Here is a 26216-nt window from a genome sequence, read left to right on the forward strand (position 1 = left end):
GTAGTCTCACCAAAGAAGTCAGGGTTGTAGGGCTTTGATCACCTTGAACTTTATTGGTACAGCACCAAAATGCCCTCCCAAGTACTTGTACCAGTTTACTTTCCTACCATCTTTCAGTCCTTTAACCCACATTTCCCCCACCCTTCATGTTACCAGGTCCTTTCATTCTTGCCAAGACTGTAGGGTGTGTGGTGGTACCCCTGCTGTTTATTTTGTATTTACCTCACCGCTGGTGGGGTGGACCATCCCTGCTCCCCAAGCTTCTGATTACACTGAGATAGTTGTGCTTTATAGATGGGTAATCTGGGGTCTCCATCTCTTGAAACTGTTTGAATTGCTCTTTCAGATGGCAAGTTTGGTGCCTACATGCAAGTCCACATTCAGAACGATGGGCCTGTGACCATAGAACTGGAATCTCCAGCTCCTGGCGCTGCTACCTCCGACCCAAAGCAGGTAAATCTGGCATTGGGATTTGTTCCCTGGGTGCCTGTAACATCGTTTGGCTTCAACTTTGTCCCTGGAGCAGTTCTCAATCTGTGGTGGACACAACACTTCATTGAACAATTTATTTTAATACATCCCTTCTCATCTGCTCACACCTGCCCCCATAGTGCTGTGGCAGGCAGGGACCGCACTTCTGCCTTGCCTCCTCCTGACTTTGGATTCCAGAGAAAATGCCCTTTACAGAGAACTGTTCTTTCTGTTCTCTGGCGAGGTGCTTTTTCACCCACATGCCACTGGGTGGCAGCAGAGTAGCGGCACAACTCCCCTTGGCTCTGGATTGGCAGGTTCTCCCATTCAGAATGGCTACCTGGAGTGGGTTTTATCCCAGGTGTAAGCAGATGTGTCAGCCGAGGTTCTTTGTAAAACCTCGTGTTTCTAAAGCAATATCTGACCTGGATTTGCTGCCAACTCTGTAAGCTTTCAGAAAATATTAAAATTAAACTTGAGAAAGGAGCTCTGTTGATGGTCTTTGTAACGTGTGGTTCTCTCATAGATGCTCAACACTTCTAAAGGCTTTAATTAACACAAACACTTAATAGCCTTCCAGACAGGGGAGCGGGCAGGCAGAGGAGTGAGAACTGAAAGGACATTCCTGTTATTGCCTCCCTCCCTTGCTAAGAGGCTGGGAAGCAGAATGATGCAATAGATGTGGGGGAGCATTATATAAACTTAAAGCTCTATGACCTGTTCAAAGTTATAATTTTCACAGGGAACATCACCTTTCTCTTTTGTTACTGATTCTTGTCTTGACAGAGAAGCAGGAACATGTCTGATGCAGCAGTGCTAGACTTCAGAGGTGATAATTGAGGTCCCTGGAATTACCGATAACATTAAAGAAATCACAAAACATCCACATGAAAATTTAAACTTTTTATACTGAAATAATTTGAGACAGAAAATTGAAAAAGGAGTCAGAGTTCTCATAAACCCTTTACCCAGGTTTCCTGAATTTTGCTGTCTTTCATAGTCATAGTACACTGATCAAAACATTGAAATTAATATTAATACAATACTCTTAACTACACTTCAAACCTTATTTAAATTTCACCAGTTTTCCCCAATGTCCTTTTTCTGTTTCAGGATAATCTCACATTGTATCCAAGTAGTCTTCTCCAGTCTGTGACAATCCCTCTGTCTTTCCTTTTCTTTCATGGCCTTGATACTTTTCAAGACTACTGGTCTGCTGTTTTGAGGCATGTTCCTCAGTTGGGTTTCCTGCGACTGCATTGAGATTTTGTACTTTGACAGGAATAGCAAATAGCACAGAAGTGATCTTGTGCCCTTTTTAGTGTATCATAGGAGGTACATGATATTGAATTGTCTTATTACAGGCGATGTGAACCTTGATTCCTTGGTCAAGGTGGAGTCTGCCAGATTTTTCCACTCTACAATGAATTTCAACCTCTCTCCCTTCGTCTGTCCTCTTGCTCATTCATAGCAGTTGACTCTTTTTCTGTTTCACGGAGAAAGGAGCTATTGGTTGGCACTGACCCTGCCTCTCCATTCCCTCTTCCTGCCCTGGCACCTGAGCTGTCTTTCCTGGTGCTGAGGCCAGCATCCCCCCGCCCTGGACTGGTGCATAATTTGTGAGGCTCAGTGCAAAATGAAACTGAGGCAGCCCCTTGTTCAAACATTTTAAGGAATCTGAAGTTGGTGACAGCAGAGCATTAAACAAGGGTGGTGCCCTTCTGAATGGGGCACTGCCTGTGATTGCACAGGTTGTGCACCTGTGGAGCCAGATTAACGAGGGCTATGGAGCCCTTCTCACCCTTCCCACCCTCCCCTTCTACCTTCTCGGCAGCCAGTTTGTCTCTCTCACTCATTTGTGTCTTTTAAAAAATATGTTTTTATTGATTTTAAAGAGGAAGGGAGAGGGAGAGAGATAGAAACATCAGTGACGAGAATCATTGATCGGCTGTCTCCTGCATGCCCCCCACTGAGGATCGAGCCCGCAACCCAGGCATGTGCCCTGACCCGGAATCGAACCATGACCTCCTGGTTCATGGGTTGACGTTCAACCACTGGGCCACACTGGCCAGGCCCACTCATTTGTCTTAATCCCATTGGCTTAAAAATTTTTTTTTTATATACTGTGTCCTTATTCCTCCATTGTCCCCCCACCCCCTCAGTCCTGCCCTCACCCTCACCCCCTGTTGTCTGTATCCATTGCTTATGCTTATATGCATGCATGCAAGTCCTTTGGTTGATCTCTCCCCCTTACCCCCATCCTCCCCTACCTTCCATTTGAGGTTTGAGCATCTGATTGATGCTTCTCTGTCTCTAGATCTGTTTTTGTTCATCCACAAATGAGTGAGATCATGTGATATTTATCTTTCTCTGACTGAGCCCGCAACCCAGGCATGTGCCCTGACCCGGAATCGAACCATGACCTCCTGGTTCATGGGTTGACTCTCAACCACTGGGCCACACCAGCCAGGCTCACTCATTTGTCTTAATCCCATTGGCTTAAAATTTTTTAAAAAAATATATTTTTATTGATTTCAGAGAGGAAGGGAGAGAGAGAGAGATAGAAACATCAATGATGAGAGAGAATCATTGATCAGCTTCCTCCTGCAAGCCCCACACTGGGGATCGAGCCCACAACCCAGGCATGTGCCCTTGACCAGAATCAAACCTGGGACCCTTCAGTCTGCAGGCCAACACTCTATCCACTGAGCCAAACCCGCTAGGGCCCGTTGGCTTTTAAATATTCCCAGGGATCTCCAATTGAGAAGTACCTCCATTATCTTCCTTCTTGCTGCCTCTTCAGTGTACTACTCTCATCTGCAGAGACTCTCACTGAGTTCCCCAGCGGCCTGCATGTTGCTTTGTTTCATGACTATGAACTTCAAGGCCCACCTGACTCGACCACTTAGCAGCTCTTGTCACTGTTGCCCTCTTGCCCCTGGAAACCGTCTTGGCTCTTGTTTCCCAGGATACTGCTCTCTCCCAGTTTTCCTCTTGCCTCTGGTGGCTCCCTCTGGTTTTATTTTTTCATTATTCTGTAGTTTTGATGGATTGTTCTACTTTAATTGTATTTGAATAAAAAATGTAGTCAAGTTTTTGTTCATTCTAAGTATTTTTCTAGAAGTGGTAGCGTATGGTAATACTTCATATCTTTAGGATCTTCAACCTTCTTTCAACTAGTGCCTCCTCTTTTCATCTCCTCCCCTCCCCTTTATTAATCCTCACCAGAGGATATGTTTTTAATTGACTTTAAAGAGAGAGGAAGAGAGAGAAACATCTCTTGGTTTTCTGCAACCTAGGTATGTGCCCTGACTGGAAATGAGACCTGTAACCTTTTGGTGTACAGGACAATGCTCCAAACCAGCTGAGCCGCCCAGCGAGGGCTCTTTTCTTCTTTAAAACAAAAGCAAATAGGCACACATTTTTAAACCTCCAAGGCATGCTAACCTAACCTATTAGGATAAGAAAATCTTTTATTAGTTATTTCTAAATCTTTTAGAAGCCTTTTTCTCAATTGTCCTGTGTGAGTTACAATTATTTATACAAATTAGCTGACCCTGAAGTCTCAGACCCTGGAAAACTGCACAGATGTCTGTCCTCCGGCTGTCCAGTAGGTGGCGACGAGTAGGCATGGAAGGGGCCCATGTGATGGTGGCTGCTGGCCTTACCTATGGCCTTTCCCTGCCTTCTACCTTTCCATTCTCAATAAAAAGGGACTCCCTTTGGGCAGATAGCTAATTTGTTTATTTTTATGTTGGTAGGAAGACTGCAGCCAAATTATTATTTTTAAAATTTTTATTTATTTTTTCATTATTGATTAAGGCAGTGGTTCTCAACCTGTGGGTCGCGACCTCTTTGGTGGTCGAACGACCCTTTCACAGGGGTCGCCTAAGACCATCCTGCATATCAGATATTTACATTACGATTCATAACAGTAGCAACATTACAGTTATGAAGTAGCAACGAAAATAATTTTATGGTTGGGTCACAACATGAGGAACTGTATTTAAAGGGCCAGAAGGTTGAGAACCACTGGTTAAGGTGTTACATATGTGTCCTTATCGCCCCATTGGTCCCCCCCCCTCCACTCATGCCCTCACCCCCCTGGTGTCTATGTCCACTGATTAGGCTTATATGCATGCAATACAAGTTCTCTGGTTGATCTCTCCCCCTTACTCCCACCCTCCCCTACCTTCCCTCTGAGGTTTGACGGTCTGATCGATGCTTCTCTGTCTCTGGATCTGTTTTTGTCCATCAGCCAAATTCTTTTTAGTGATAGGTTGACAAGCATTTCTATCAACTGAGCTTTTAATTCTAAGTGTTTTATTTTCCCATATGATTCAGCTACTGTAGTAGTGAAAACTGCATACATTACAAAGGAATGATTCCTTTGACAAGTTTCTAAATGTAGGTTCTTTAAACCATCTGAACAAATGAACAATGTGTGTGTGTCTTTTTTGTATACAGCGGTGTGGTGGGCACTGTGAGGCCGAGAAAGACGTGAGGCCGCATAGTCCCTGCTCTCAGGGGTAGGCTTAGGGCAACATGAACTTGGAAGGTTAGTAACAGTGAAAGAGGTAAGGAACGGTGTGTGTCAGTGTAGGACATGCCACAGCCCGTCATGTCAGGCTTTTCGTAAAGCTGAGGCCGGAGTGCCCAGCCTTCTGTGGTTCTCTGTTACCTGCTTTACAGCCGGCAGTTCCTCACTCTCTTACGCTTTACCTAATCTTGCCTCCGTCTGTTCTAAGAACAGGTTGAGCTCTTTCCTACCTCTGGGCTCTGGGCTCAATGTCAGTGTCTCCTCCTCAGAGGAGGTCCTCTGACCCCCTTGATTCCAGCGAGCCCCTGCCGGCTACTCTGTCACGCTGCTCTGATGATTTATGTCATAGCACTTAGCACCATCTGTTATCTGCTTGTTTCCACGCTCCTCATCTGTCCACACCCTCCTACCATTTAAGCTTCCTGAGTCTTGTCCACTGCTGTGCTCACCCCAGGAGGTGAGCCCGGGTGTAGTTGGTTTTGGAATCATGTGTCATGGGCCTGTGAACTGTGACATCTGTGAATGTCCTGCGTTCTGAGAAGGCTGGTGCCACTGCTGTCACCACTGAGCTGGAGAGGCCTCCCGGGGACTGGAGGTGTTAGCTGACCTTTCAGGATGCAAGGAGAGGAGGCTTCTCAGTTGCTGTTTCCAAGCTTGTGCTGCAAATAGGGGTAGGTCGTTGTTTGTAAGAGTCCCAGGGCTCTATTCTGGGTGAGGCAGCTACTGCTGTGAAGACCAGACTGGTGAAGGTGACTAGTTGTTTGCCTGCCTCAGCCAGGTCTGTTTTTGGAGCTGGCACTGAAGCCTCTGTCGTTTTGCCATGGCTGCATCACACTGTCCAGAGCACTTACAGGCTGCTGTGTAGTCCCATCATGCGCCCTGACAGTGAGAAGTCGGAGGAAGAGATTACATTCTTGCTCTGAAGGACATACTTCTAAAGGGAATAAGGAGTGGAAGCGGTAGCAGAACCACCAGACAGAAGCTGTTCTCCCTGTTGCATTTAAAAAATATATATTTTTATTGATTTCAGAGAGGAAGGGAGACGAGAGAGAGATAGAAACATCAATGATGAGAGAGAATCATTGATTGGCTGCCTGCTGCACGCCCCCTACTGGGGATCGAGCCCATAATCCTGGCATATGCCCTTGACCGGAATCGAACCCAGGACCCTTCAGTCCCCAGGCTGACACTCTATCCACTAAGCCAAACCAGCTAGGGCTGCATTTTTATGGAAGAATGTGATCCTGGTAGGCACATCCTGATTATTACTTAGAAAGGATTGCTGAATGTGAATTCTTCTGTGAGTGACTAGATATTGGGAGATTTTAATACCCTGGTCAGCCATTCCTGACAGTAGAAACTTTTTCTTGCTCTTGTTTTAATCTTAAATGCTTTCTCTTTAGTTGGGGGCGGGGGTTTGCCTGGGTCTCACATGGGTGGGGTTGCATGTGTAGGGGAGCAGATGGGGGTTTTCCTGGGCAGAGGGGCATTTATAAGTGAAGGGCTCTTCCTGGAGCCCAGGACCCACCTAGTTTATAGTGTTGCCATTAATAATTTATATTCTCATTTATTTAATGGAATTGAAAGACTCCCTAAATTGAAATGCTGGAAGGAGATGAAGAAATAAACTTTCAGATACTCTTTGAATTAGCTCACGTGGTTGTTGATAAATCACTGGGGTAAGCTGACCAGTGAAAAATGGTACCTGGTTTCTAATTTTATGATTCTCGGAATATCGCCATCACTCTTATACTCCTTTCTATACACTTGTCTTATCATCAGCATTCATCATTATGCCTGGAAACTGGAATGTCCAGATCGAGACATTCATGATTTCTGTAGGATTGGGAAGAAAGAAGTAGGGTAGAGAGTGAAGTGGGGAAAAGAACTCCTATTGATTTTATTTATTTGTTCTTCCAGTGACAGGGGCAGCATTTTCAGTGATACTTGCTGTGGAATCCAGACTAGGACATAGGTGGCAGCCCCATCGTAGGTGCACAAAGATGGGCTCACAATTCCTATACATTTCAGTTTGAGGGACAAATCTAATGAGCAGTATTCTGAATATAAGTAAGAATTATGTTGATGCCCTTAAGTTTGCATTTCTTTTTTTTGATTTCAGAGAGGAAAGGAGACAGAGAGAGAGAGAAACATCAATGATGAGAGAGAATCACTGATCTGCTGGGGATCAAGCTCACAACCCCAGGCATATGCCCTGACTGGGAATTGAACCATGACCTCCTGGTTCATAGGTTGAGGCTCAACCACTGAGTCATGCCGCTGGGCTACATTGCTTCATAGAAGAACCTTTATTTAATGTAGGTTTCCTTTTTTAAATTTTGTTTTTAGAGTTGAACTCCAGATGCTAGTTCCTTAATTTCTGTTGGTTTCAACTCAGTTTTTGCGTGGCCTGAGCCAACTTGCCACAAGAGTGTGCTTCTGAGTCTGGTTGCCAAAATGATACTGAGATTCTGTCATTTATTCTGATGATTAGTTCATTTTGTTGCATTGATTTATTGAACACACATTGACTGAGGGTCCAGTTTGTTTGTACTGAAGTGTCACTAAAACAAAAGTGGATTAGCAAGAGCTTCTCCGTGACAGAGTTTTTGTTATTATTCTTGTTCATCTTTGTCACAGTGTCATGCTGGGCATGGCCGTGACCCTGAGTCCTGGGTCCTCACCTGCCGCACAGAGGGCTTCCCAGCACGGCAGGGCTAGCACCTGCCAGACCTCTTGGGCTGTGGGGAGCAGCCCTGGTTTTTCTTCAGTGTGAACACCCACTTTCCTGAGTTAGGAAACAGCACAGCCCTCTTCAGAGAGGATTGGGTGTGCAGGTGGGTTGGCTCCTAACCTCCCTCAGCCCTGAACTCTGCCACTAGCAGCCAGAATGTGGATCCTGCCAGTGGGGGTACCCTGTCCGGGGCATGCATATCTGGCTGGCAGGAAAGATTGGGATCCTTGTAGACGTTTGTAGATGTTTCTGAGCAGGCTGGCTTTTCCTAGTTGGGGAAGTGTAATGGATCGCTTTTATTTCAGCATTTTAATTTGTTCCCATATAGACAATTGAACCAGCTGGTACACCATAGAATTAAAAAGAAGCCTTTCCAGGAGATACGTACGTGCCTGTGCCTCTCTGCCTGGGGACCCACTGATGGATTGACCACTCGATTGACCTTCATCTGACTTTCTTAAATCCATAGCATACATTACCAAAATTGCAAACGTTTAAGTTTGTTCCCTGCTATTGGAATATGGCTGATAAATTAAAAACTGATATGATCTCCTCTACTACCTTTGACACCTAAAACATTTCTAATCTCCAACTAGAGCAAAACGCCTGTTTTGCTTTTAACAACGCTCTCAGGGCACTAATGGGTTAATGCATTTAAAGGCTTTATTTGTTTCTGTGTATGTGTTTTGGGAAGATTCTAAGTTATTTTAATTTTCTAATCTCTTTTGTGGATGTGTTAAAAAAGTTGGTCTCTAAGAGAAGGAAACTTCTTACCTTACTGACTTGACCTGCTGAAGATTAACTAGCATCTTATTTTATTCCCAGAGGAGGGAGGTAAAGTTTATCCTCTGTGGATTTGTACATTGAACACAGCAATAATTTAATTAGACAGACTCAAGGCTTAAATTTGGGATTCTCAGCTTTTTAGCTAATTTAGTAGGCGCTTTCTAGCCTCAGGCAAATGTAAAAGAATGTTGTGTAGGTCAGTGGTGTTTTGTAGGAAGCCTTGTCCAAACATTTGCTTTACTAACATGGAGAGGGAAGAATGATCTGAAGTGATAGAAATAAAAAATGAAGCTCTTCCTATAAGTTTTTCAAAAGGACTGCCAATAGATAAAACACTCAACTGCACAGAAGTGTTTTGCCAACATACCCTAGTTTAGGTGCAGTCTGACTGAAAGGGCTTTATCTTTTGTAATAAGTTGGTATCTAAGAGAAGGTAAGGATGGGTAAGTGGGGTGTGAATTCGGTCAAGTGGACTTTTAGGGGATCACGAACAGCTCTGGGCTTGTCCTCCAAGTTTTTTGTGTATCTGTGTGTGAGTGCCCTTTTCTGGAAGGGTCTAGGACTCTCATCTGATTCTTGGAGGGCCCCCCAAAAGTGGAGGTGCTGGTGGTTTGGGACTGTTGTGTGCAGGGATTTTGTACTCACTCTCCACCAGATTCACTCAGGAAGTGTTCGTGGTCCTCAGAGGCCTGTTTGAGGACCACTGGCTTCAGGCCACTAAGGGTGCATATTAAAATGTAGAATGTTGGCACTGGTCCCCTACCCCCAGGTTTTCTGAACCACAGTTCCTGGCATGTCTGGATATGGAAGGCAGAAGAGTAGCCGATTTGTTTTTAACCAGTTCTTCACGAGCTCGTCAAGTACACTGATGTTTGAGACCCATTGGACCTGAGGACATTGGAGATCGCCATTTTTATCTGCTCTAGGTGTTGGTCTCCTCTGGACCACCCTGTCCTCGGCTCCCCCCACCCTTAGCTGAAATGTCTAAGAATACTTTATAATTTATATTACTGCAGCTGCCAGGAAGCAAGATGTCTTGGCTTGATTATTGAGGTCATATGTGAGGCTGTTCTTATTCATCAATGCCCCTCGGCCCCTTAACCACCACCCCCTGTACACACAGCAGCAATGAAAGTATTCCCAAAGCCTTCCCGATACAATTACAGATGTGTCAGGGAAAAGCTGGTAGAGCAACAACAGCTCAATACGTTAGTGACTGATGATGGGTCTCTGTGCTGAGTGACAGTGAGGCATGTGCTAGTGGAATAACTTGTTTCTTAAGAGAGATGAATCCACTGAGTGGGTTCCCCAGTGGCGGGGTGAGATTGTAGTGGTATAGCCTTTTAAGATTTTTAGTTGAAAAGCTATTTATAAATCTCTTAGTTTTTTGGGTACCAGACATGGATGGAATACCCTACTCATCGGTCGACTTATTCATGGGACTAGAATAAAAACTCAGGATGATCAACACTTAAGTCCTTGTTTGGAGAATTGCAATTTAATGAAATGTATAAATGTCAAGGCTTCATGGGCAGCTGGCTAAGCATTTACATTTAAACACACATGGGACATTGTTCAGGGTTCATATTTTATCGTTCGTTTCTAAATCTACGTGTTTGGAGCTTGTCAGAGGGAAAAATAGATTTCTTTTTTGGAAGAATATGTTTCCTGGTGCTCATTGAACTTGGACATTTTGGGAAGTAATTGTCAGAAGGGCGGTAGCAGCTCCTGAGCAGATCAGACATCCAGGGCTGGAGGAGGTGGTTGTGCCTGGACGCCGTGTGCCTTTGGCTGGTGGCAGGCATGGCAGGCCAAGGGTCTCACAATTGCTACCTGCCTTATTCCATCACCTTAGTCATTCTTGTCAATCTGAAATGCAGAATAGCACTCCCATGAAGATTCTTTACGTAGAGTGTTTTACTTTGACTATTTTCCATAAAATGTGAAGTTAATTTCTTTTTCTACTTTTTAATCGTGAAAGTGAATCCCGAAAGCCTCAATTTCTGTGGAATGGAAAGATCTGAGTTTGTGGCCTTGTTTCCATTTTCCACTCCTCCTACTCAGCTGGGAACACGCTGCCCACAGAATATGCCCAGCAGTGGCTCTACTCTGAGTCCCTGCACAGTTGGACTACAGAGGGAGGGCACAGGCTGTTATTAAATCCTGGTGTCACTGTTGGGTCATGGAATCTTGAGCAGATAAGTACATTTTCTATAAAGTTTCATTTCAAAATCCAGACTAGATCTGGCTTTATGTTCTGTGTATTCTTTTTTGTTTGTTTGTTTCATGTTGTCCCTTTGCCTCCTTCACTTTCTCCTGGGAAGAGTCATGCAAGTAATGTGTAAACTTGGAAGTGCTAGTTTAGAAATCTTTTTTATTCATAAATTTTTATAGTAGTCCTGGGTAGAAAGGTATTTTTATAGAGACAGTTCTTTTACTGTCTTTTATTTTTCTCATGAGTCCATAAAATAACATTTTTATATCAATTTTTTGTTATATATAATAGGTAAAATCAATATCCATTAAAAATTAGAAATTTGCCCTAACTGGTTTGGCTCAGTGGATAGAGCATCAGCCTGCAGACTGAAGGGTCCTGGGTTCGATTCTGGTCAAGGGCATGTACCTTGGTTGCAGGCACATCCCCAGTAGGGGGTGTGCAGGAGGCATCTGATCAATGTTTCTCTCTCATCGATGTTTCTAACTCTCTATCCCTCTCCCTTCCTCTCTGTAAAAAATCAATAAAATATATTTAAAAAATTAGAAATTTAAGATACATTAAAGATGCTTTTAACTATAATCTCTCATTCTCAGAGGCAACACCATTAATAAGTTTTATGTATTATTTTCCAGACTTATTAAAAAATGTTTACCCACATTTACACATACTCATAGAAAATACATGGTATCTCTGGGAGTATGTATGTCATAAAATTATAAAAATTGTAGTAAAATATACATTAAATAAAACTTACCACTTTAACCATTAAAAATATGTTTTTATCGATTTTAGAGAGGAAGGGAGAGAGGTAGAGAGATAGAAATATTGATGATGACAGAGAAACATCGATTGGCTGCCTCCTGCACACCCCCTACTGGGGATCGAGCCTGCAACCTGGGCACGTGCCCTGACTGGGAATTGAGTCAGTGACCTCTGGGTTCATGAGTTGATGCTCAACCACTGAGCCACACCGGCTGGGCTAACCATTTTGCAATTTTTAAGTTTATAATTCAGTGGCATTAGGACATGTTGTTGTGTAGCCCTCACCACCATCCATGTCCAGAACTTTCTAATTTTCCTAAATTGATATTCTATTCATTAAACACTAACTCCCTATTCCCCTCCTTCCAGCCTGTCTCTGTGAATTTGATTACTTTAGGTATCTCAAATAAGTATAATTATATTCTATTTGTCCTTTTGTGTCTGACTTATTTCACTTAGCATAATGTTTTCAGAATTCATCTGTGTTGTAGAATGTATCACAGTTTCATTCCTTTTTAAGTCTGAATAATATTTCATTGTATGTATAAACCACATTTTGTTTAACCGTTCATCTGTTGATGGACCTTTGGGTAGTTTCCAATTTTGGCTGTTGTGAATAATGATGCTGTGAACATTGGTGTACAAATATCTGTCCAAGTCCCTGCCTTCAGTTATTTTGTGGAATTGCTGGATCATATTCACAATTCTTTGTTTAAATTTTTGACTAATTGCCCTATTATTTTCCACTATGGCCACACCATTTGCATTCCTACCATCAATGCATAGGGTTCTCATTTCCCAACATCCTTGCCAACACTTAACTTTTCTGTTTTTTATAATAGCCATCCCAATGGACTTTTTTCCAGAACCAGTTGAGAAAAAGTTGCATACCTGATACCTCACCACCCCTAAAAACATTAATGCATATTTCCTGCAAACAAATGCATTTCTTTTTAAAAATATATGTTTTTATTGATTTCAGAGAGGAAGGGAGAGGGGAGAAAGAGATAGAAACATCAATGATGAGAGAGAATCATTGATTGGCTGCCTCCTGCACGCACCCTACTGGGCATTGAACCTGCAACCCTGCCTGTGCCCTTGACCGGAATCGAACCTGAGACCCTTTAGTCCACAGCCCGACACTCTATCTGCTGAGCCAAACCAGCCAGGGCACAAATGCATTTCTTACAAAACACCAAAATACTTATTAAAAGCAGAAAATATCGTTGGCATTTTAATACCATTCACTCTTCAGGCCCTATTCATATTTTAGCAGTTTCCCCAGTAACTAGTCTTTTATAGTGGTTCAGAATCACGTGTTACATTTAATTGTCTTTAGTTTCCTTCATTCTAGATAAGTTCTCAGACTTCCCTTGACTTCATGACCATGGCCCTGTGGAAGAGTACAGGCCAGTTATTTTGAAAAATGTTCCCCAATTTGGGTTTTCTTAGCCATTAGATTGAGTGAATGTGTGTGTGTGTGTACACATACCTATGTGTATTTGTGCACATGATCTTGACCTAAATGGTACTGTATTGCATATGCTGTTCTTTTTTTTTTTTTTTTTCCTTTTGGACATTCTTTTTTTTTTTATTGCTTAAAGTATTACAAAGAGTATTACATATGTCTCCTTTCCCGCCCCCCCTTGACATTCCCCCAGCCTCCCCTACCCCCCAGTGTCTTGTGTCCATTGGTTATTCTTTTTTTTTTTAAAATATATTTTATTGATTTTCTACAGAGAGGAAGGGAGAGAGATAGAGAGTTAGAAACATCGATGAGAGAGAAACATCCATCAGCTGCCTCCTGCACATCTCCCACCGGGGATGTGCCCGCAACCCAGGTACATGCCCTTGACCAGAATCGAACCTGGGACCTTTTAGTCCGCAGGCCGACGCTCTATCCACTGAGCCAAACCGGTTTCGGCATTGGTTATTCTTATATGCATGCATACAAGTCCTTTGGTTGATCTCTTACCCACCCCCTCCCCAACCCTCCCCAGGCTTCCCACTGTAGTTTGACAGTCTGTTCAATGCTGCTCTGCCTCTGTATCTATTTTTGTTCATCAGTTTATAATGGTCTTTATTATCCATAAATGAGTGAGATCATGTGGTATTTTTCTTTCATTGACTGGCTTTTTTTTTTTATAATATGTTTTTATTGTTTTCAGAGAGGAAGGGAGAGGGAGAGATAGAAACATCAATGATGAGAGAGAATCATTGATCAGCTGCCTCCTGCACTCCCCGCACTGGGGATTGAGCCCACAACCCTGGGCATGTGCCCTTGACCAGAACTGAATCCAGGACCTTTCATTCCGCAGGTCAGCGCTCTATCCACTGAGCCAAGCTGGCTAGAGCCATATGCTGTTCTGAAACATTTTTCCCCCTACCTAACAATGTCATTTGTTTTGTTATGTTTATAGCTAGTTTATTCATTTTACCTGCAAGATAAGATTCTGTCATATGAATATACTATATTTTGTTTAGTAGTTGTTTTTTAAATGGATTTATGGAGTTGTTGTCAATTTTTTGCTGTTACTAACGATGATGCCAAAATCACCCTTGTTTATATTTCTTTCTGTGGTGTACATTTTCTAGGCAATAGACTTTTATTATTATTTAAAAATTTTGAAATATTTCAAATATGCTAAAAGTATAGAGAATAATATAACAAACCCAACTTTAGTAAATGTTAATATTGGCTCTAGAATTTTTTAATTTGGTAAATAGTTGTCCCATAAAGTAAATGGGAGTTTTACTGTGGCTTGTTGAAAGTTAGTGTCTTACTGAGTTAAATTATTGTTGATGAAATTGCCTCAAAAGTGTGTAGTTTTATTCAAGAGAGAGATATTTTGGGAAAACGACCAGATTTAAAGAACAAAAAATATTAGGCTTATCACTCAGATGTGAACAGTGAATAAAATACCAGATAGACTCAGCCAACTTTTATTTTAGTCTTTCCTCAGGCCTTTCTTAATACAATTTAATAAAATGAGACAGGGGAAGGAATCACAAAAGGTTAAGAATAATAGACCTGGAAGCCTTGCTCAGAAAACTGGTGTAGACTCATTTCTCATCATGGATCCATTCCTTGGCTCTGGTGTCAGGTGAGATGAGAAGTGTGTTCAGGAATTCCTTCCAAGACTATTTCAGTACCCAGGATAGATTTTTTTTTAAACCTTTAAAAATAAATTGACTTCAGAGTGAAGAAGGGAGAGGGAGAGATAGAAATATCAGTGATGAAAGAGAATCATTAATTGGCTGCTTCCTGCAAGCCCCCTACTGGGGATTGAGCCCACAACCCAGGCATGTGCCCTGACCCCGAATCAAACCTTGACCTTCTGGTTCATAGGTCGACGCTCAACCACTGAGCCACACCAGCTGGGCCCCAGGATAGACTTTTGATAAATCAGTTCTGTACCCATATGTGATATTAGGCCAATCAAGGGAAAAAGAAGGAAATGAGACAGGTCAGAGCCCAGCTTACTTCACCACACCATGGGAAACAGAATTCTCTAAAGATAAATAAACATAAATTCAGGACTTAAAGAGAAATGGCATGAATAGGTGGCATCAGGAATTTTATTGGAGCTGCTCATTTCTTAACCTGAGGAAATGGAGTTACAGAGGAGGATCCTAATTCACATGCCTGCAGGGAGAGATCAGTGTGTCTCTGGATTACAGGGTCTTCAGACCACTTGGAGGTCTCTGCCAGCAGCAAAGGAACGTGGCCAGTTTGTCTTCTCGCCAGTCCAGGAAAATGTTATCCATTTCGAGCTTTGGAGACCTAGTCTCAATACCTAGAAGTGAAGTCTCTGTGTTCCCGTTGCTGGTGTTTCATGGATTTTGCTTTCAATGCTTAATAGCATCCTCAGGAGAATTCCTCTTGGCTTGTCTATTGATAGTAGAATAAAAGGAATCACAGAGGTTTCTTAATATTCACAGCACTAGGATCCTGCTCCTGGCTGATGTGGCATCTTTCAATTTTTGAATTATGCTGCCTGTATTAGGGCTAAGGAGAAAAAGTCTGTGGCCTCCCGCCTGAAAGACAACAGCAATAACAGTAACCACACCCAGGAAATAGTTTGGGTCTTTTATGGATTCACTGTCCACAGTGTTTGAAGTACTATATATTTTATGGCTATAAAAATGGAATATCTGTATTTTAGCATACAGCAGAGTGCATGTAACTTGTTTCAGTAATCAGTTTAGGATTCTGGCATAGATAGTAATTCTGAGGGTTTTTTCCTGCTTCCTTTTTAGGATGCAGAGTATTTGGCATTGGATGTGATGCCGTCTTGGGCCTCAGATTGTTGCTGTAGGTCTTGGAGGCCTGTCGGTGCCACTGTAATGAGTTTCAAGGCTCTGAGAGAGACCAAAGCAGAAATGAGCCCTCTCTAGACAAGGGTGAGAGCAGGACAGCCACATCAGACCTTCACCGGGTACCGTTTTTATGACCATCAAGACCCGTGATAAGCTGGCAGCATATAAGTACCCATTGTAGAAGAAGAATGTTGTATGAGCTTGTGCTGCAGGTGTACACTGGTGAGCTTTTGGTCAGCATCTCAGCATGGAGGGCAGGGTTGTTCCCAGGCCTCCTGTAGCCTCATGTCTACCATTCACCCCATCTGCCTCTTTATTAAAGGCTAGGGGATACATAAAATGCAAAGTATAGCTTTTCCCTTCTTGATTTTCCTTCCTGAAGGCCCTTGAGGAGTGTGAAGGAAGAGAAGAGGAGTAGTCCAGAGCAGGGCTGGGAGCTGGGTGCCTGCGACCTCTGGCTTGCCTGCTACTAGGTGACTTTGGCCACAATGAGAACCCCTCGGTTTTGGTGTTAGAGGGTTAGGCCTTTCTAGCTCTAGAAATCTGTGATTCTGTAGTGTTGATGGTTGGCCATTTGTAGGACCTCCTTCCTCATCTGTCCTCATTGGTTCTCTCTATTGACACTGTTTTTCCTTAGGTCTTTATTCTCCTGAAGAAACCCACAACCCCAGGTAGTTTTTAAAGCTCCACTGGAGACTATTAGGAGCCGCGCAGGCAGCGATCTCTGTACCTTGATGGAAATCAGATGGCAGCAGAGCAGGGCATGTTAATGAGCCATATGGGCCGTTGTGCTTCAGGCTTTTCAGTCCTGACCTTCTGCCGCGAATCAGTTACATTTGGCTTTAACTTCCCCTCTGCAGAACAAAGTAAAGTCCTCAGAGTGGGGAAAAGGAATTCCTTTGCTCCTCTAATCAATCAACCTAAAAGTCTCAAAGGCCAAGTATTTCAGAAATAACAAATGCAGATAACTTAACATTTGTATTAAAAATCTTTATCTTCCAGATGTATTGGTGTTTTTATTGGCTTTGAGTAGGCTAATTTCTATACTTGATCCATAACTGTATATTTAAAAATTGAATCAGTTACCTCCCTTTGTTTCCTTTCCACAAGTATTTGTTGACCACTTTTCATGTGCCAGATTTTGTGTTAGTCATGCATACAAGAAGAGAAGTAAGGCATGGTTTCTTCACAAGGCTTGTACTTCAATGATATGGAAATCACACTGGGAGGGTTCTGAGGGAACATTATTGACCTGCTGCTGAGGGAGTGAGTGGAATGCATAGAGCCTTGGGTGGGGAGATGGTCATCAGAACAGGTGTCCAAGAGCAGATATCAAACATCTGAGTTGAGTCTTGAAGGGTGAGGAAAAGTCGACTAGGTCTGAAAGCTTAGGACAGCAGCTGGCACATTCCTGGAAGAGTGTAAACAAGGGGAGGGAGGCTTGAACCTGCCTGGTGGGATAACAAGCAGTTGAGTCTGGTGGGGCTAGAAGGTGCCAGTGGAGAGGAGGGCGATGAGCCTGGAGAGGCATGCAGATGATGGCAGTGTTCAGTGTCCTGCTAAGGAGCCTGGGGCTCGGTCCTTTGGCAATGGGCAGCCACTGTAGAGAGTTCAGCAGGATGAGAAGGTTAGATTCGCTCATTAGCTATACCCTCTTGTAGCAGGATGGCAGATAGATTGGACTGGGGAAGACAAGAGAGGCAGGGGGACAGACCTGAGAGGTCAGCACTGCACTGGGCTGCAGAGTGTGAACCAGATGGACAAGGGGTGACAAGGAGCCATGGAGAAGGGATTGATCAATTGTAGAGGATGAGGATGGTCAAGAATGTGGCTTGGATTTCTGGTGGAGGACCAGAGTGGCGATTTTCAACCATTTTCATCTCATGGCACACATAAACTAATTACTGAAATTCCGAAGCACACCCAAAAATATATATTTTTTGCCAATCTGACAAAAAACAGGTATAATTTTGATTCATTCACACCAGATGGTTATTGTTGTGTTGGCTGTTGCTATTTTTAAATCTGACAGTCTAAGCCTTGCAGTGGTTCTCAACCTTCCTAATGCCGCGACCCTTTAATACAGTTCCTCATGTTGTGGTGACCCCCATCTACTTCATAACTGCAATTTTGCTACTGTTATGAATCGTAATGTAAATATCTGATATGCAGGATGTATTTTCAGGGGTTGCGACCCACAGGTTGAGAACCGCTGGAAGGGAAAAGAGATCAGTGCCCCTGACTAAGTAGTCAGGTATGCATGTTTTAAAAATTCTTGCAGCACATGGATTGAAAATCTCTGGACTACGGGTTGGCGGTGTCATTATCCTAGATGGAGTCCACATCAGGAACATTGCTTTTAAAAGGTCCTTTTTGTTTCTTGAATTACTGTGGGTCTTACAAGTTGCTCTATTTGTACATCTTATCTCATCTTTCTGGTGCTGTTAATTTTCCTCGTGCCCAGTGGACTTTGGTGTTTGATGACCACTTTGTTTATGGTAGGAAGATGGTGCAGTTTTCTCATCTGATACAGTGGCAGGCTTTGCTGAAAGTGTCAACTGCAGGATCTGTAAATGTCTTTTCGTGTGTGTGTCTTGTACCTCGTAGCCTCAATCTAGGCCGCTATTTCTCCACCTTGGACACACATTAGAATCACCTATAAAAACTCCCCATGCCTAGGCTCTACCCTAGATCCATGACACCAGATTCTCTGAGGGTGGGACCAGAGGTTGATCCAGTCTGCAGCCAGGATTGGGACTGCAGGTGGAGGGACCAGGAGGACAGGCCATTGTCCTGGCCCATGCCTGGGTGGGAGTCTTTTGCCTAGGGCATCTACAGGTCTGGCTAGATCATTTTCAGGGCTCAGTGCAAAATGAAATGACAAACCCTGTTCAAAAAGAAGGAAAAAATACCTTTAAAGGTATTACAACGTAAAATTATTTCCTTTCTTCTGGGATCCATCTCTGGACTAGTCATGGTACTTTTTACTTACTATTTAAAGCCATTCTAACCAAGGACAAAAATAAAATTTTAATTGTGAAATTTATGGTTATCTTTAAATTGCCCAGGGCCAGTTTTAACAAATTTAATTTATATGTAGAGTCATTAAAATTACACAATTTGTATTTTGTGGCTTGTACATACATATTTTGTTCTTACCAGGACAGTGGAAATGTTGAACAAAACTAATTTACCTATTTTATTTTGCTTCTTGATAAAGGTACATTCTGGCAGCACTCTACCTTTGGTTTACAAATGAATAAAGAAGGACTGACAGGAAAGGAAAAAGATAGTTTTTGCTCTTTCTGCATTCAAAGCAAGTTCTGGTTCAATGCAAAGTGACTTTTTGGGGCTGTCAGCATCCTTGCTTGCTCAGTCCTAGACATAAACACACTTATTTTATGCTTCCTTTGAGTGCCCTGAACTCCTCCACACCGTGGTCCACCGGAATTCAGAGTTCTCAGAATGCTGTGCGAATTCTGTGCTCTTGAGAATGCTGTCTGTGAATCTGTGCTCTGAGAATGCCGTCTGTGAATTCTGTGCTCTCAGAATGCTGTCTGTGAATCTGTGCTCTTAGAATGCTGTGAATTGTGCTCTTGGAATGCTGTCTGTGAATCTGTGCTTCTGTGCTCTGAGAATGCCGTCTGCGAATTCTGTGCTCTGAGAATGCCGTCTGTGATTTCTGTGCTCTGAGAATGCCGTCTGTGAGTTGTGCTCTTGGAATGCTGTCTGTGAATGGGGCAGCAAGGAACGGCAATGGCATACATGTGTATATATCCTCTGCTATGTGCATGCTTCTTTGTAGGACTTCACCCACAAAACACATATTCAAAGATAAAAATATTAAGAATTTCAAGAACATTAAACCAAGTGCAGACCCTTTGATCCAGAGGCCTTGTGTACCTGCTCAGGTCACCTGCCCATGAGGTCAGCCCTGCCATCCTCTGTCATATTGCAGCCTGTTCCTCTTCCGCCTCCCCCCAACATCCCACACTCCCAGCCGCCTATCCTGGCCACCTTTCTTCAGAATGAAGCCTGTCCTCCCTCCCTGTACTTCTGACCTTCCTATCCCAATCACCTAAATCATCTCTGCTGTGTACTCCTGGGCCCCCTACTTTGCTACACTTCTTACTACTTTTGTAAGACATTACAGCTGTATGTATTGGTTATTTCCTTTTAAAAATTGTCTATTTCCCTGCTAGGATATAAGTTCCCCACAGCAGGGATGCCTTAGCCCATGGTCGGCAAACCGCGGCTCGCGAGCACATGTGGTTCTTTGGCCCCTTCAGTGTGGCTCTTCCACAAAATACCACGTGCGGGCACGCATGTACAGTGCGATTGAAACTTCGTGGCCCATGCGCAGAAGTCGGTATTTTGTGGAAGAGCCACACTGAAGGGGCCAAAGAGCCGCATGTGGCTCGCGAGCCGCGGTTTGTCGAGCCGCAGTTTGCTGACCACTGCCTTAGACCAATGAAAGGAAGGCTGTAAGCAGTTCAGAATTGAATATGTGATATTTGCTGTCTAAGGATATCATATTATAAAATAGGCATTACAAATTAATGGTAGATGAAAGGGTTTCTCAGTAAGCAGTAATTGGGTAAACTGGTTGGCAATTATAGAAAATTAATCACTTCAGATCCTTACTTTATACCATACTTAAAGTAAATTCCAATGGAATTAAAGAGATAAATGTAATTCTAAAAAATCTCCTGGAGGGACTGGCCTTCCTAGATATCAAAGTGTATTACAACATGACAGTAATGAAAACCGATGGTGCTGGCAGAGCAAGAGAGAAACCTATTGGTAGACTAGATGAGAGACCTGAAAGAAAACTTGATTATTTATAAGAAGTTTGGTATATAATAAAGATAGCATTTTAGATCAATGGGAGAGAGGCAGATTTTCAAAAAAGGAGTTATGATAACTGGTTAGTTTTAAAAATTGAATATAATAGAGATATATGCACTTATGTGGAAAAACATTGTAGCTGTATTATTAGATGAAATAAGTCATCTCCAAAGCATACCAGTGGTATGACTCCAGTTATAGAAAAACAAAGACTATCTGTTGATGTGTAACCTGTTTATCTGGTTACCACTTTCATATGGGTCCTCTGCCTCTGGTAACTTTCAGAAAAGAGAGGATTTATCTTAAACCTCCTCATGACTGGTCCCCTTGAGAGCTGCCTCACTGGTCTTTGGCCCTGTTGGTGGGGCTCAGCTGACTGTGCTCCTGGCCAGCGCTGGAACTCCCGGGTCCCAGTTTTAGGGAGAGCCCTGGGCAGCCAGCTCCACTCTGAGACAGGCCAGTGCAATTTTTTTTTCTAAAGCAGCGGTTCTCAACCTGTGGGTCGCGACCCCTTTGGCGGTCGAACGACCCTTTCACAGGGGTCGCCTAAGACCATCCTGCATATCAGATATTTACATTATGATTCATAACAGTAGCAACATTACAGTTATGAAGTAGCAACGAAAATAATTTTATGGTTGGGTCACAACATGAACTGTATTTAAAGGGCCAGAAGGTTGAGAACCACTGTTCTAAAGGGTGAACTGAGCATCGAGACTTCTCAAAATTCCCCAGATGATTCCAACATTCAGCTAATGCTGAGAACCAACTGTTCTAGTTTGATCTGGTAAGAATTCCTCCTCTTGGGGCATAACACAGGATCTCGGCTAAGAATGCCACTCCAAAGGGACAGGGCACAGGGCTCACTAGATTCCTATAGTTGGATAGGGATGGAGATGCATCTGCAGCATTTCTAACCGGCCCATTTATTAAAGTGTCCCAGTGCCTTCCAGGGTTTGCTGTCTAAGGGATGGGAGGTGGGGCTTTTAGCCACTGGTTCCCGCCTCCACTGGCTGGGCAGGCAGGCAGGCTCCCATGGCTTCCGAGATGGCCCTGAGGAAAAAGACCCACAGTGCTTTCTTGCGGGGTCCAGGTTGTCAGCTGAGTTGGAAGCGTGCATGGTACTTACTATCTGCAGCAGCTGGGGCTGACATTAGAGGTGGGCCAAGGGGATAGCATGCGGGCACTCAAAAGGGTCTGCATTTAAGTCTTGGCATATCCTCATGCACCCCATCTTTAAAGTTAAGTGCCCTTCTAGGCATTTTTGGGGCTTCCCAATAAATATTACCTGAAAAATAATAGTTGTAAGAATAAAATATTCTTTGAAGCAGTGAGGGAAAAGTCCTGTTTCTGTTTTATGTTTTCAGTTTGGTAGAGTAGCTCCTAGGAGGATTGAAAGTCAACCAGATCCTTAGGCAACACTTAGCTCTGATTTGGGAATGGCAGGCTGAGCCTAGCAAGGCCCATGCAGCTTTTGAAGCAAGTCAGGTGCAGCCAGGAGGCATAAGCAGGTGGCAAGGGTGAGGAACAAGGGGGAGCATCATTCCACGGACACGTGTGGTAACCTCCTGGTTCCAGTTTTGTGAAGTGTGTCCCGGTGCTGCTATCTTGTCTTGTGTGTAGTCTTGAAGGACGTGGGTCAGGGATGCCTGCGAAAAGGATCCCTGCCTGGTCCAACCTGTGTGGGGACCTGCATCTCACTTCTGAAAGAGCACTCTCACCTTCCTGTGTAGGCATCCCTCAGGTGTAAGGGACAGAATGGCATTGGGGGTCAGAGGACAGGTGCTCAGGAGCAGGTGTTGGCTGACTCACTTTAAAAAATACAGGAGTGGGCAAAAGTAGGTTTATGGTTGTGAGTATGCGAGACAGTTTATTCCTGTATTATTAATTAATTAATTAATTAATTGTATTACTAGAGGCCCAGTGCACAAAAATACATGCACTTGGAGGGGGGGCGTCCCACAGCCTGGCCTGCACCCTCTCACAGTCTGGGAGCCCTCAGGGGATGTCCTACTGATGGCTTAGGCCCGCTCCCACCAGCTGGCCTAAGCCGCAGTCTGGCCCCCCTCTGGGGAGGTGACTGGGTGGGCGATCAGGAGATGGTGCTGGCCTGCACGGCCTGCCCCCCCTCTCCCCATTGCCCCTCGCCACTACTGGTTGCTGCCGCCTCCCCCCCATCACCATCCCCTTACTCTGCCCACTGGCAGGTGCCTTGGCTGGCCTGGTGCCACCTGCTTGCCAGCCCCACCCCCCACCCACTGGCCGTTCCCCGGTTAGGTCGATTTGCATATTATGCTTTTATTATATAGGATTATTATTTTAACCTACTTTTGCCTACCCCTATATAATTTTGCCGATGTGTGTGAGGCTACCTGAAGCAAAAAAAGTGTCATATGGTTGGGAATGTGGCTTTCAACAAGTGTATTGTGGTCAAATATCATGTTACCTAATATTAATTAAAGAATAATGACTAGATTCATAAAGTATCTTTGTTTGAACTTAATTATTGATCTAAAGCATACAAATATATGAAAATATTAGTTGAGTTTTGTTTTTGAATGTGAAATAAAAATATTCTAAGAAATTAAAGCAGCTTATGAAATCTAAATAATTTTATTTATTAGTGGCTTATACTCAAGTCATCTAAACAGACATACAGCCTGCTTTTTAAAAAGTTAGAGAGATGCTAATTCATAACTTCTAATCTGCCTTCTCTCTTTGTGTAGTAGGTCTGGTGTTCTTTTCAAAACATTCTTTTATTTTTTATGTGAAATGTTGAGAAACTTTTTGGAAAAGTATAACTTTACAAGTAGACCTTGCATTTGAAAAAGAAATTACTGTACATGAATGAGGATTATAGTAATAGCAGACTTTCATTGTTAATAAAAAACAAATTTGAGAATTAACAGTTTCCTTAGTTTCACACTCATGAGTGTAACCCTCACAACCCACTTGAGAGGAGAGTAACTCAATTCTCTCCTTAAAGGACTTCCTCAAGGTCACATGACATGGCCTTGTAAGAGAATTAAGTTCCAACAGAAGACAGTCTTGTAGACCAAGATTTCTCCTGACTGAACTTCCTTAAGTACCATCTTTCTGATTTGTACTAGGGTCTGTTTAAACAAGTAAAGCCTCAAGATTTGGCGCTTGGTCCTCCGGAGTCAGCTGTTCTAGAAATGTATTCATGTTCTTGCCATTTGACCTTGGAAGCACACAATTGATCTTGGAAGTTCACTTGTAGTTGCACTGGGATTTATGGGTCTGCGTGTTCCTTTTCTCCTTAAAGGTTGGATGGTATTGATGAGAAGGCCTGCTTGCAAAGTTTACCCATTCAGTTATGTTTCTCCAGGCCAAGGCTCTGGGGATAAGCCTGGCCTGCTGTCTCCAGAACCTGTGTATCTTACAGTTAGAAGCATTGTCTATGTTTGACAGGCTGAAAAAAATTTTTTGAGCCCTGGCTGGTGGCTCAGTTAATTGAAGCATTGTCCCGTACACCAAAAAGGTTGCAGGTTTGATCCTGATCAGGGCACATACCCTGGTTGGGGCACATTCGGGAGGCAATTTTTCTCACAATGATGTTTTTTCTCTCTCTCTCTCTCCCCCCTCCCCTTCTTTACTCTCTAAAATCAATAAAACATATCCTTGGGTGAGGATTAAAAAAAAGTTGTAAAAGAAATTTTGAGTAAGAGGTTAGGTTAATAAAGGAAACTTCAGTTTTATACATATGCAAATAAAGTATCTTATAATGTTAAGAGAACCTCCTTTTTGAGCATTACTATTAACAGTAAGATTACATTATTATTTTAAAAAGTAATCATGACATAAAATAAATGTTTATGGATCATATTTCTGTATTATTTTAATCTGTAATTTAAAATATAAAGTTATTTCCAAGAGTGTTTTTGATTATTATAATGTTTAGCTATGTTATGATATTCCATTTAAAGTTAATTTCAGTAACAACAAAACAAGAATCTTGAATTTTAGGGTCAACAACACAGCCTAGGAAATGAGAATCCACTAGGAATGCTTCTTATTCAACATTTTTGTTTTTCAAGGAAGGCTACGGGCCTTTTTAAATTAATCTAGACAAAAATAGCTTCGATTACCACTGGATTTATGCGAATGATTATAGTAGACTAATGAGTTAATCAGTTAGCCTCCCATTCTAACCACCAATATACTAGACCAATTGCTTCATCCGCCTGGGTTAGTTTTCTTGCCTTTTTCAGTGAGTGTAATCATTTCTGTTTATAGCAAGGGTTATTCAGTTTTAATTATGGCAATTTTTCTGAAGTATACATTTTAAAAACTTTGTAGTAGAGAGAACGTCAAACTCACATAAAGAGGGTAGTACAAAAAACTACCATGTATCCATCATCCTGGATCAGTGCTATTATCCATCACAGAAAATGCACATTTTTGGGTGTCCCAATGCATAGCACAGCTGTGGGCACTACTGGTTGGGAGTCCAGCTAGAGAGGGTGTGGGCAGAGCACACATCAGAGGGAATGTGTGGGGATGACAGAGAATAGTTCATTGAATGGCTATATGCTTTCCCTATTGGATAGTCATTTAGCTGGTTTTCATTTTTTTTCTAACACAGATAGGTAGCGTGGCAGTAAACATGCTTGTATGTAAATCTTTGTCCATTTGTGTATTTCTGTAGGATAATGGAAGAAACATCTCATTATGAAGGGGGCTTGGATATTTTCATTCCCCCTTATGAAGATACTGCCCTTTTGCTTTTTTCTTAGAAGTTCTAGGTTAAATATCCTCAATGGAAATAACCTTATTGGGATTATTTTAAGAAATGTTAGCTGCCACAGCAAACACTTACTAGTAGAAGTCTCTGTGACTTACCACAATAACAGTTATTCTCACCGAAGTGCATTTTGGGTTGGCGGATCTAGGCTCCCTTCAGCTTGTCATACTGGCCTCCTGGGCAGGGGAAGAGAGGGATGGAGGCACCTCACCAGCTCTTATGCATCCCCTCTGTTCATGTTCCCATCTCAACCACTCACTTCACGGCAGGCTGAGAACGCTGTGGGAGCACTTGCATTCTGAGTGAGAACTGTCTGCCCCTGTCCTGCAGTCGTTAAGGAAGAGGCCATTGTATATTTGACTGCCCTCACTCTCCAGTCCCACATAACACACATCTAAAACACTTGAAGTCTTTTCCCACCAAGGAAGAGGAGGTTTTCAATCAAGTGTAGACTCTCCTGTGTCTTAGCACCTTCCTTAACTAGGGCCATGTTAGAATGGCTTTTCCAAGCATGCTGTAGAACACCAGCATCAGAGCCTTCAAGGAATGGATTTAGTATCAATTCAGTTCTAATGACAATGTTATTTTTGTTGTTGTTGTTGCTTTATTATTTAAACATTTTAGACATATAAAAAGTTACAAAAATAGTACACAGGGTACCTGTATACCTTCACTTAGCTTCCCCTAATATGAACTTCTTTCATAACCATAGTGTAATGATCTAAAACAGAAAATTAACACACATACAGTACTTACCTACAGATCTTACTTG

The 26216-nt window shown here is 42.8% G+C and overlaps 1 protein-coding gene across 3 annotated transcripts in view; it reads left to right on the plus strand.

Moving 5' to 3' along the window:
• DTD1 (D-tyrosyl-tRNA deacylase 1) overlaps nt 1-26216 on the plus strand; it is a 150302-nt gene that overhangs the window by 32184 nt on the left and 91902 nt on the right. Inside the window, exons 4-5 of one of the 3 annotated variants that reach the window (XM_023745507.1) lie at nt 347-453; nt 10596-10767. In XM_023745507.1, coding sequence (XP_023601275.1) covers nt 347-453; nt 10596-10691 — 203 coding nt within the window. In that variant the 3' untranslated portion in view covers nt 10692-10767. Of the gene's footprint in view, nt 1-346; nt 454-7133; nt 7257-10595; nt 10768-26216 lie in introns of those variants that run through there. The other 2 variants (XM_023745506.1, XM_006104197.3) reach the window with 2 other exon arrangements.

This window comes from Myotis lucifugus, unplaced genomic scaffold (genome assembly GCF_000147115.1).
Source record: "Myotis lucifugus unplaced genomic scaffold, Myoluc2.0 scaffold_554, whole genome shotgun sequence".
Classification (NCBI taxonomy): Eukaryota; Metazoa; Chordata; class Mammalia; order Chiroptera; family Vespertilionidae; genus Myotis; species Myotis lucifugus.